This window comes from Ochotona curzoniae, unplaced genomic scaffold (assembly GCF_017591425.1).
Source record: "Ochotona curzoniae isolate NIBS_2020 unplaced genomic scaffold, NIBS_Ocur_1.0 contig_2688, whole genome shotgun sequence".
NCBI classification, from domain to species: Eukaryota; Metazoa; Chordata; class Mammalia; order Lagomorpha; family Ochotonidae; genus Ochotona; species Ochotona curzoniae.
This window is the reverse complement of record NW_024465553.1, coordinates 24596202-24608202: the sequence shown is the minus strand read 5'-3', so window position 1 is coordinate 24608202 and position 12001 is coordinate 24596202. Positions and strand designations below refer to the sequence as shown.

The following is a 12001-nucleotide window of genomic DNA, read 5'->3' as shown; positions in this document are numbered from 1 at the left end:
GTTCTGGGCCCTGATTTGTTTGTTTCTTTAAGGTCACAAGTTAGCTGTTTGTTTTGTTTTTAGATTTATTTGTTTGAAATACAGAATGACAGAGAGAAGGAGGAAGAGAGAGAGAGAGACACTACTTGTTCATTCCCCAAATGCACAAATTGTCACAATGACCAGGGCTGGCCCAGGCTGAAGTCAGGATCCAAGAACTCTGTACAAGTCCCTCATGTGAATGACAGGGGCCCAAGCATTTGGGCCGCTTCCCTGGTGCCCCAGTGGGTAGCTGGATCAGAACGACAGCAACTGGGACTGTGAGACTCCCACCTGAAGCCAGGAGCCTGGAGCCCGGAGCTTCTTCCAGGTCTCCCACGCGGATGCAGGATCCCAAGGCTTGGATTGCCCTCAACTGCTTTCCCAGGCCACCAGCAGGGAGCTGGATGGGAAGCGGGGTCATGGGGATATGAACCAGCGTCCATATGGGATCCTGGTGTGTGCAAGGCGAGTTCTTTAGCCACTTCACTACCACACTGGGGCCCTCCATCACGAGCTTTTCAAGCGCTAGATCTGAAGTGGAGACTGTGCTTTGGACCTCATAAACTTGTACGTCTTGTCCCTAAGCACAAGGTGACAGCTTGTGGCAGTTTGGGCATGTTCCGGTGATTCCTGAGGTGTGTCATTAAGAGCTGACATTGTTCTTTCTCTGACAGCTGAACAGGAAGACACTCAGAAGAAAACCTTCACCTGCTGGATAAACTCGCAGTTGGCAAAGGTGAGGAAGGACGAGCAGATGAAGTCACCCCGGTCACTGCCACTCCTCGTTCAGTCTTAGCCCCGAGGAGGCCATTAACAAATCATTGGCCTGCAAGTAATAGTTTGTGCAGTGTCTTGAAAGAACGTGTGGAAAGCCCACCTTGATCTTGTTTCAGAGTATTTCTTATTGTTACCTAACACACGAAAAAGCAGATGAAGTTTTTATCCAGTATAGAAGATGATATGAACACAAAAATGCTCTCAGTACAGTATCTCTTTCCTCAGGTGAAGTGGTGATGATTTGTTGATATCAAGTGTTAATGTTTTCTACTGCCATAAGCTCTTTATTGAAATGATTATGACCAGGTAGGTAGTATTATTCCTGTTTCGAGGAGAAAGAAGCCAAGACAGGGAGAAGTTGTGTGACTCACATCACACAGCTTGCGAGTTACAGTGCTGGGATACGAACGCTGGCAGTGTGAGCCCAGGGGCCGAGATGCTAGTCCTGCAGCTGTCCTACCTGGCGCTGACACTGGCTGCCTAGGGTAAAGTGGACACAGGGCGAGGGGGCCTCCCCAACCAGGTCCCCTGTAATGTTGCCCACCTGCCCACCGCTGCATGTTGCGTGCGATTCTAGAAAAGGGGTAAATGGAGCAACAGGTTAAGCCAGGAGCAGGTTCCATGCTCCATGGAGATCACTACTGGCTGTTGCAAGCGTTTGTGACCTCACTTCCGTGCCAAGGTTCTAAAGTCAGTGAGAACTCCATGCAGGAAATGTTCCTGGATATTTGCATGAGACAAATCAGGGGCACTACCATTTGTTATAATTATTATTATTATCATGTTTTGAGAAGGAATTTTGTATGTTCTCAATTACGCTCATAATTCAAAGGGATGCCCCTGTGCTTCTGGGCCTTTCTAAAGCATGCCTGTGACCTCGTGAAAGACATTGTGTTGCAGACTCACACTGATGGTTTTCTCTTGTGGCCTCCTGCAGCACACTCCTCCCTCTGCTGTCTCGGACCTCTTCACAGACATTAAAAAGGGCCACATCCTCCTGGACCTGCTGGAGGTGCTCTCGGGCCAACAGCTGGTAAGAGTTTTAAACACCAGGAAAGTTTGTTTTGTTGAGTTTTTAAAAAGCTGTTTCCCGTTTCTTAGTAATATATACTCGCTTGAATGTTGTAGCCTCGAGATAAAGGACTTAACACCTTCCAGTGCAGAATCAATATAGAGCATGCCCTGACATTCCTCAAGAACCGATCCGTGAGTAGCAATTTCACCTGCAGATTCATTGGCGCACTAATGCCATGGAGCATGCTTTTTCCCTCTTAACCTGCAATTTGTTTTTCAGATCAAGCTCATAAATATTCATGTTGCTGATATTGTAGATGGAAACCCATCCATTATTCTTGGCCTCATTTGGACAATTATATTGCATTTTCACGTGAGTAGTGGGTGATGTTAGCGTGTGTGTGTGTGTGTGTATTACTGCCGTGTGTATGGATTAAGTGTAAGGCAGCAGGTGTGACTTGATGTGTCATTCCTGAGCCGCTTCAAAATGTTAGTGGAAAGGGGAATTAAGAAAATTGTTTTGGTGCAAAAAATGAGAATTCATACATAGCTTTTTCTTAATACACAATTTGCATGAAGTTTCTTGAAGACTTTATGTGCATTTCAAATACTTTTTGCACCAAAATAAGCTTACAGTTTTATTCTATTTTCCGTGAGCTTACATATATCTTTATTTTCAGATTATCTGTTCTGTCCTATTATTTATTTTTGCATCAGTACTATTCTATATTGATTTCTGCAGCCATATACTAAGTCTTGATACCTGACAGTGTAAGTTGTCTATTTTCTTCTCCAAAATTATCTCAGCTATTTTTGTCTTATTTCTGTGTAAGTTTCATATGTAACATCAGTTTTCACGCACACACACACGCATGATGTATTGATTTTTTTTTTTTCTAAAAGGTTTGTTTTAGGGTCTGGCTCAGTAGCTTAATGGCTAAAGTCTTCACCTTGCACGTGCACCAGGAGCACAAATGGTTGCCATTTCTAATCGCGGCAGCTCCACTTCCCATCCAGCTCCCTGCTTGTGGCCTGGGAAAGCGGTCAAGGACAGCCCAAAGCCTTGAGACTCTCCATCTATGTGGCAGACCCGGAAGAAGCTCCTGACTCCTGATTGGTTTCGGGTTGGCTCTGCTCCAGCCATTGCAGCCTCGTGGGGAGTGAACCAGCGGATGCAAAATCTTTCTCTTTGTATCTCCTTCTTTCTATATATATGCCTATCCAATAAAAATAACAAATCTCTAAAAATATGTTTGTTTTGTTTTTATTGGAAATCCAGATTTACAGAGAAGGAGAGACCGAGAGAAAGATTTTCTGTCTGCTAGTTCCCTCTCCAAATGGCCACAATGACCGGAGCTCAGCTGATCTGAAGCCAGGAGCCAGGAGCTTCTTACGTGGGAGCAGGGTCCCAAACCTTTGTGCCATCCTCCACTGCTCTCCCAGGCCGTAAGCAGAGAACTGGATGGAAGGTGGTACAGCTGACGCATGAATTGGTGCCTACATATGATATTACAACATAGTTGTAAACAGCCTACTGGGGCATAGTCCTGGCCCCATGAGCTACTGAGACTTTTTTTTCTGCATCAAACATATGAGACATTTGGAAAAACTGGACAGCTGTAAAAGGCTATATCTTCCAATTCATGAATATGATGTTAAGATTTATTGTTCTGTTCAAAATATTCTAATTTTCATTAGGATTTCTCATTTGATTCATGGCTTGCATAAAATTATTGCTTTACAACGATTTACCAGTTTTGGCTATTGTTTGACTAGAATTTCTGGGTAGTCAGAGGACACAATGGTTTCAGTCCTTCAGAACTGCTGAACCTTGCTTTGTGGTTCTGCATGATTAGTTTTAATAATATCCTAGATGCACATGAACAAAATGTAGGTTCTGCCCTAGTAGGTACTATAGCTATCCAAGACTTCCCTGCCAATCAAGTTTGTTAGTCATGCTGTTCCCACCTACTTTTATGGATTATCTCGTTGTTTTGTCAGTTATTGTGAGAAGTGCATCAAATATTTGTGGACTTATCTGTTCAAGTTCTGTATAGATATCAAATTGCCCTGTGGAACATTTGAACCAGTTTGTACATTTGCTAATAATATAAACATAATTCAGTTTCTCAGACTTGAACTATCATTGATACCACTGTATATTTTCTTCTTTATTTCCTGCCTGTGTTACATAGTAGAAGCTGTGCTTTTGCTGTATGCATTGGGATTTCTTAACTCATTAGTGGAATGGCTTTTTGTATAGGTGATGGTAATTTTGTTTTCTCTCTTGGGATTCCTCTCTCCATGTATTTGACTAATTTTCTTTCCTGTCTGTACATTTGTTCTTCATCACTGATATTTAATTGAAAGGATGCTTTTCAATGGACTCTGTCTCTAAGGATATTCTAGACCTGGAACGTGGGTTAGTTCACTTTCATTTGACAGGCGCTGAGCCCCAGTAAAATGCCCTGAAAAAGCTTTAGGGACTTGAGTAGATGCTTAGCTACCATGCTTGCTGGTGTGCCTGGATGAGTGAGACTAAGGTAAATGGCCCAAGCTCAACCTGAGAGAGCCAGGATGTGGCCCTGGATGGGAAAGGCTCCCATTCAAGAGTGAACTGTCCCTCTCACTGGAAACCTGCCAGGACTTGTTTTGGCTGAAGATGTTGGCTCAGTGCTGGTGGCTCAGGATCCTGTCTCTTCACCATTCCGCCTTAGATCGAGGAACTTGCCCGGACTCTTTCTTGCGATTACAATCCACCTCCCGTGGATGATGTGAGCGTACCCGATGCATCTCCTACCTCGAGTCCTCCAGCGAAGAAGTGCTCCAAAGCCCAGGAACGATGGCAGATGTCTGCCAAGAAGGCTCTGCTCTTGTGGGCCCAGGAGCAGTGTGCCACGTAAGTAATTTCCTGGGAACAGAAGAGATGCACAGGCCACCCACATAAACCTGTGACTCCTTAGTCTGAAATGCAAGTTGACTGGGTATAAAGTCTACCCTAGAACTTCCATCTCAGAGACAGAAAATTCTCACTGTTCCTGTTCCTTTCATATTGAATCTTCCAGACATGAACTACGGCACTTTGTAGCTTTGAAAACCACAAGGTCTTAGTCATTTGGCCAAACTCACACCACACCTGCCCTTGTTTTGGTGGTCTGATCTATCTCTGTTCTCTTTTATTTGGGAGGGTGTTTTATAAACTTAGTCTATTTTCCACAGGCTTTTTAAAGAATCCTCATATTGCAAAAATCAATTTTTAAAAACCTATAAAATGGTCTGAACGTAACCGTTTCCACCTGTGTGTTTTTTAAGATAGTGTGATAATCTGAGTCCTTTGTAGTGTTTTGCATTCATAGTTTAGGCTTTTTCTCCTTTAAGTAGATGGAAAACTGAAGGCATCTGGAGCAGAACATTTCCTGAGTAGCATTCACCATTCAATTCAGACGTTAAAATAGTCAGTTGAATTTGTTCTTCCCTTGTGTGGACCACTAATGGAAACTAGTTTTTGTTCTAGAATATCTGCCAAACTTTGTAGGCACCTATACTGTCTACGAGACTTCCAATGATCCCTTATCAAGTAGAGTAATGACTGGTTAATGAAAACTATACATAGATGAATCCCCTACTCTTAACGTTCTTTAACTTACGAGAAACTCCTGATAACTTCATTGTAAATTGCAGTGTATTTCATATACCTCTATTATCAAACAGCATCGCTTAGCCTATGCGTCCCTTGAAGATATTTGGAAGGCTTACATTAGCATATAATTAGGCATCATGAGAAGGTGCCAGGTTGTATATTATAAACCTGAGAAAAGATTGAAATTCAAAATTAAGGGACAGGCAGCTGGCATAACTGGCTAGTTGCCCCTTAGAACACATACATCCCATATCTGGGTACCTGAACTCCAGGTCCACTTCCTTTCTCTGTTCTAGCTTTCTGCTACTGGACCTCCTGGGAGGCAGGAGGTGATGAGCCAAGAATTTGATCCCTGGCATCCATGTGGGAATCCTGGAGTGAGGCCAGAGCTTTCTCCCCCCAGCCTCTGTTTAGGGAGTGAGTCTGCCAAGGGCTTCTCTTCCGAGAGGAGAACCATGATCGTTAGAGCTGGTGACAAGGTCAGGAGGATCTCAGGTCCTGTCAGGCGGCTTGACGGTGGCTTCAAGGGTCCGGAAGGGCCTTGTGAAGCAGGAGACCTGTGACCTGAAGACAGGCTGCATAGCCACGACGATTCGTGTTTTCAGTTGCTGTAACAGAATACCTGAGACTGGGTCCTTTATAAGCAGGTTTACAGCAGAGCAGTGATGCCAACCCTGCAGGACCCTGGGCATTGATCTCTTGGCACAGTAGATCATTTATTTTGGCCCAATGAATGAGTGCATTGTTGCCTCTGGTGTGGGACGTGAGCTGTGTGGAAAAGCTGAGGCCATGGAGTGTAGAGGGAAGAGAATCCAACTTAAGTATCATTGCCACCTGGAGGGCTTTCATTTATTTTATTTTTTTTTAAAGATTTATTTTTTTTGGGGGGGGGAGTCAGATATACAGAGAAAATGCGAGACAGAGAGAAAGATGTTTCATCCACTGGTTCACTCCCCAAGTGGCTGCAGTGGCCGGAGCAGAACCCACCTGAAGCCGGGAGCCCAGAGCCTCTTCCTAATCTCCCATGCAGATGCAGGGTCCCAAGACTTTGAGCTGTCCTCTGCTGCTTTTCCAGGCCACAGGCAGGGAGCTGGATGGGAAGTGGCAAAGCCAGGACATGAGCCGGTGCCCATATGAAATCCTGGTTCTTGAAAGGGGAGGATTAGCTAATCTAGCCATTGTGCCAGGTCCCTGGAGGGCTTTTAAAAACTTGTGTCTCAGCCCCATCTGAAACATTTGATTCTCTAGGTCCAGAGTTGGGCCCAAGAATGTGCAGCTCAGGGCATAGCAGTGTGCTGGTCCAGGGGCCACATGCTGAGAACAAATGTTTGTGATTCAGTGAGCTACTTGAAACTGGGCGTTGGATTTTCGTTTGATGACAGGATCCTGAGGAAATCTTTTCCTAGAATGATTTACTTCATTTATTTAATTCGCTGATTTCTGTTTTAATAATCAGTGAAGAGAATGGAGCTGTGTTAATGCTTGATTTCTGATCGCCTTGATGTTTTCCTTTGGGGGCAGGTACGAGGCTGTCAGTGTGACGGATTTTAAGTCCAGCTGGAGAAACGGGTTGGCTTTCCTGGCCATCATTCACGCCTTGCGACCAGACCTGGTAGACATGACAAGTGTGAAGCACAGATCCAACAAAGACAACCTGACGGAGGCCTTCAGAATTGCAGAGCAAGAACTGAAAATCCCCAGGTTGCTGGAACCAGAAGGTAAGACACCTCTTACCTGGTTAAAGCAGTTTTTAAGATCCAACCCGAGACAAAGTTGATTTGAAAAGACTATTTGTAAACAAGCAAACGTAGCAGCATGATGGTTCAGTCCTGGAGGGTTTAACTTAAATATTTTATTGAATTTGGCCCTTATTTATGTTCGTTAATTGGAAAGAGTATGTGCACTGTCCTTGGGACTGTTTTGAGCTTTCATCATGATTTTCTCCTGTTATATTCCGTATTATTTCTTCTTGATTGTATTTATTTCTGTCCTAAATATCCCATGTAAGGTGTTTTTTCTTGGAGTCTCTCACATAAGATGTTATACTTTTTATCATGTGTGGTCTTTGAAGACTTTACAGAAAATGAGTAAGATGAAAAAACTATGGATTTTCAAACTTAGATTTTTTTTTTTTGAAACAGTTCCAGAGTTGCAGTAAAGCCGAGGAAGTAGTTCAGGATGCTCTCGTATGTGCTGCAGCCAGTTTCCTGTTGCCGTCTCCCTTCCGTGTGAATGTTTGTTACAGTTGCATAAAGTGCAGGTGTCGGCTCTGTGGGTTGCCTCTTCACTGTGATTTCTGCAGGGCTGAAGCTGCTTAGTTTCAGTGCAGTATAAGTGGAGGCCTTGTATGGTTCCTTGTATGGGGCCCAGTGCTATAGCCAAGTGGCTAAAGTCCTGGCTTTGCATGCCTCGGGATCCTTTATAGGCGCAGGTTCTAATCCCGGCAATCCCACTTCCCATCCAGCTCCTTGCCTGTGGCCTGCGAAGGCAGTTGAGGACGGCCCAAAGCCTTGGGACACTGCACCCGCATGGTCTGTAGAAGACCTTCCGTGAATGTATTCCATGACTGACTGACTGAATGACGGCTTGAACATGCCTTCCGTGTGTGTGAGCTTGTGGATCTGCTCTACTGCAGAAACGCAGAGTGCGTTCAGTACGGATTCCAGGGGCGGTGTGTTCCTGCACGCCTGGAGCGGTTTCCACACTTGTGTCCCCAGAAAGGCTTTGTTCTCACCTTTCCACCTTCTCTGGCTGTTGATGCACTTGTCCTTACAACACCCAGAGTGACATGTTATCACTAGGAAATTGAGGCTCTGCATGGCCCGCTCCGGCATTCGATCTGTTTGACTCTGGATGTGAGCTCTTAGCCACAACACAGCTGTGAAGCAAGAGTGGGTGGGGAGTGCGTGGTTGACTGGCTGCTCTGGCTCGTTTCAGGAGCCTGTGAGGCAGTTGGCACAGACCGTGGCGTGGCCTGTGCTTGGAGATCCCTTGTGCTGATCTGCAGCTCACTGAGTGTGATGTGTCTTGCAGATGTGGATGTTGTTAATCCCGACGAGAAGTCCATCATGACTTACGTGGCGCAGTTTCTGCGGTATTCCAAGGATGCACCTGTGGCTAGACACGAGTCTCAGGTATGTCTGCAGAAGTACAAGTCTGGCTCGATGTTGTTGTACCTCCTGCTGCGTTAACAGTAAAAATTGAAGGTGTAATTTGCATATAATATGTGATTTAACGTATTTATATAAAATTTGTTACATTTACATATACTGTTATATCCTATAATGTATAATACATTAAAATACGATGTGGTGATTTTAATGTGCATTCCCTTGAGCTTTGACAGATGGATGTACCCTTGTAAGCCGTAGTCCAGTCATGATAGAAACCACTTTTGATTGACATCCTGTCCCCCTGGGTGTCTCTCTCTCATCTCTGCTTCCTATCTCCGCAGCCAGGAGTGCTTTTGCTGTAGATCCGTTTTGCCTAATTTTTTTTTAAAATTCAAAAATGATATAATTTGTTAAACTTTTCAGAATTATCTAAACTGCCTCAAGGTAGGGTCCATATCAGACAAATTAATCTTGGCTATCAGAACTTTGTCTGTTGTAATCTTAATTAGCTCCCATCAAGTCCAACTCTTCAAAGAGTCCAATTTTGTGGTTTTTAGTGTAGTTGTGTGCTTGTGCAACCATCGATATCATTGGCAAGTTGATAACTTGGCAAGTTGCTTGGCGTCACGTCAACAAAATGACATCATTTGTAGAAATGGAAGCATTGTATGCCTCTGTTGGTCCCTGTTTGTTGAGTTACCATTAAATTGCCATTTGGGTATTTAATTTTCCCCTTTCTCTTTCAGTCCATTACACAAAGTACTATGTGTATAAATTTTGTGAAAATCATTGACTTGCAAAGAAACTTATTGTGCTTCTATGAAGATAAACAAGTGCTTTGCATTTAGTGAAATGTTTCTGAGTGTTATTCTAAAGTGATTTGAAACTACACCCTCACCCATGTTCACATGCATTTTATTTGACAAATCGGGCCCGTGTTTTCTCAGCTGTTGGGATTGAGGCGAGAAGCCAGCTTGTTGCTGACTGTGGAAACTCCAGCTGAGACTCAGGCTTGCAATTCAGGTCATTCATTCCTGACCTGTTGAACAGTTACCCTTCCCTAATTAATTTCCACATTCCAAACCACAATTAAAAATTCAACTGTGCATGAAGTTGGTTGCAAAAATGTTAGAAACAAACTCCTACTTAGTAGGAAAAAGTAAATAAATGCAATTCAGAGATAAGTTTAGTTTGGTGCAGAAAAAAAACCCTATTTATTTTATTTATTTGAAAGGGAGAGTTACAGAGAGTGAGATGCAGGGAGGGAGAGAGAGAGAGAGAGAGAGAGAGAGAGAGAGATCTTCCACTCACTGGTTCATTCCCCAAATGACTGCCGGCGCTGGGGTTTGGCCAGGCCAAGGCCAGAAGCTGAGAATTCCATCTGGCTCTCCCCTGTGAGTGGCAGGGCCTCAGGTACTTTGGCTGTCTGCCATTGCCTTCCCAGGTATGGAAGCAGGGAGCTGGATCAAAAATGGAGCAGCTGCAGGTAGAACTGGGTGTGGGATGGCCATGGCACAGGCAGTAGCTTAACCCACTGAGCCATGACGTTGGCCTTTTAGAGGTATTGATGTTAGTGATTTTGCTGGGTGTGAACATGTCTTAAATGACCTCATGTTTAGAGGTATTGGAAAACGGTCTTTTAAAATGCATCCTATAAAGATGTGGTTTAAAATAATCCTCTTCAGTGGCCATTACTGTGGTGTAGTATGGTAAGCTTTCACCTGTGGTGCTGGCATCCTATATTGGGTGCCAATTTGTGTCCCAGCTGCTCCACTTCTGATCCATATCCTTAATACTGGTCTGTGAAATTAGCAGAGGGTAGCTTAAGTCCCTTGGCCCATCGCACCCATGTAGGAGAGCCAGAAGAAACTCCTGGCTCCTGGCTTCCGATCAGCTCAGCTTCATTCATTGGAACCACTTGGGAGTGGACAGTCTCTTTGACTTCCTTCTCTCTATGTAAAACTACCTTTCAAATTAAATCAAAGAACAGTATTATTCTCCCAAGTATAATCACTGAGATGGGTAAGCCAAAAAGAAAGGGAGGGAAGGAGAAAGAGAAAAAGAGAAAAAAAAAAAAGAGAGAGAGATAACGTGCTTGTATTTTTTAAAGCACATTATTGTGTTCAGATGCTGGTTTCAATTTTATCTTAAAATTGAAGGTTTTATATGAACAATCAAAATTATTCTTTGGTATAATAAGTCAAGGGTTTCTAACGGCTTGTCACTGCTGTTTTAAGTTGTTAATTTTACTAAAGTTGCCAAGTCTATGTGTGACATAGCGTGAGTGTGTGTGTGTGAATTGCAGGGAGGGGTGAAAGATCCTGCAGATTGGCTGAGTCGGCAGCGGAACAAGCTGCAGAAGGCGCTGAAAGATTCTGAAAACGAGCCCTACTTCAATAAGTACCACGTAAGTACGACTGTACACGGCTGTTTGCAGTTGAGTCTTTGCAAGGAGACCATGTCGTGCATTTTTAGAAAATTCTTTCAGAGTTATTTAAATAATAAATAAACTCCAGGGTGTAGGGCTGAATTCTAGGACAGGGCAACTGAGACTAGAATGTGTCTTGCTAAATGTGCATTCTTTTCAGGAGTTCTGGGCAGGGCCTGAACCTCTGCATTCGTAACATGGACCCTGCTGGTCTTTGGATGGCTTTGAGCAGCAAGGTTTCAGAGCAGGACTTGCCACTCTGTGTCAGTTGCCATGGCCACAGACACCTGTTCTCATAAATAAGATGGTGTTGAGTTGAGAGCTATTTTCCCAGCCTCACCTTGAAACTGGATAGTTGAGTGGATGGAATATTAGATTTAGAATACTGGCCTCTGCCGTACAAGTTCTCCAATCCCTGGCTCGGCGTAGAACATGCTTTACAGAAGCAGTATTGCACCACAGACACCCACGCCTGGGGACCCCACAGTTCCTCAGCAGTGCAGGAGCTCCAGGAAGGAGGTCCTTGGGGAACGGTGACAGTTGTTGTTGTCACCACGTGTTGTGCATTGGCTGTGTACCAGGCTCCTTGCCGACAAAGCACATTTTCCATGTTAAAACATCTTTTGGAGTTTGTGTTTCTCCACCTGGGCAGGTGAGGCCAAAGAGGCTTCAAGGGAGCAAGGGACTTCTTGAGAGTTACACGGCCCCCAGCAGGTGGAGGTTGGGGCATCTGATGGAGACCAGAGCTGGCCGTTGTTTCGTCTGGGTGTGTCCCTGTTCTTTGGAGGACTCACAGGAGCCACAGGGAAGGCAATGAAGCCCTGGTTCTTGGGACTTGTGGTCCAGGCTGCTGCTCCGCAGTTGCCACCAGGTCTCTGTCTGGAGACAGCTCCATGAGCCATGGAGAATGATCACACCTTTACAGCTCTGTGTGTTAAGGGAAGGATGGCAAGCCCAGCTCTTTCAACTCCAACATTCAGTGGACTGTGTGGCCTGGGTGCCAAATCC

General features: G+C 44.5%; 1 protein-coding gene across 1 annotated transcript in view; it reads left to right on the top strand.

Moving 5' to 3' along the window:
- Nucleotides 1-12001, top strand: part of SYNE2 (spectrin repeat containing nuclear envelope protein 2) — a 309068-nt gene that overhangs the window by 70218 nt on the left and 226849 nt on the right. The window contains exons 4-11 of the mRNA XM_040975466.1: nt 696-757; nt 1736-1831; nt 1927-2004; nt 2093-2185; nt 4530-4711; nt 6974-7170; nt 8486-8586; nt 10871-10972. Coding sequence (XP_040831400.1) covers nt 696-757; nt 1736-1831; nt 1927-2004; nt 2093-2185; nt 4530-4711; nt 6974-7170; nt 8486-8586; nt 10871-10972 — 911 coding nt within the window. The remainder of the gene's footprint in view (nt 1-695; nt 758-1735; nt 1832-1926; nt 2005-2092; nt 2186-4529; nt 4712-6973; nt 7171-8485; nt 8587-10870; nt 10973-12001) is intronic.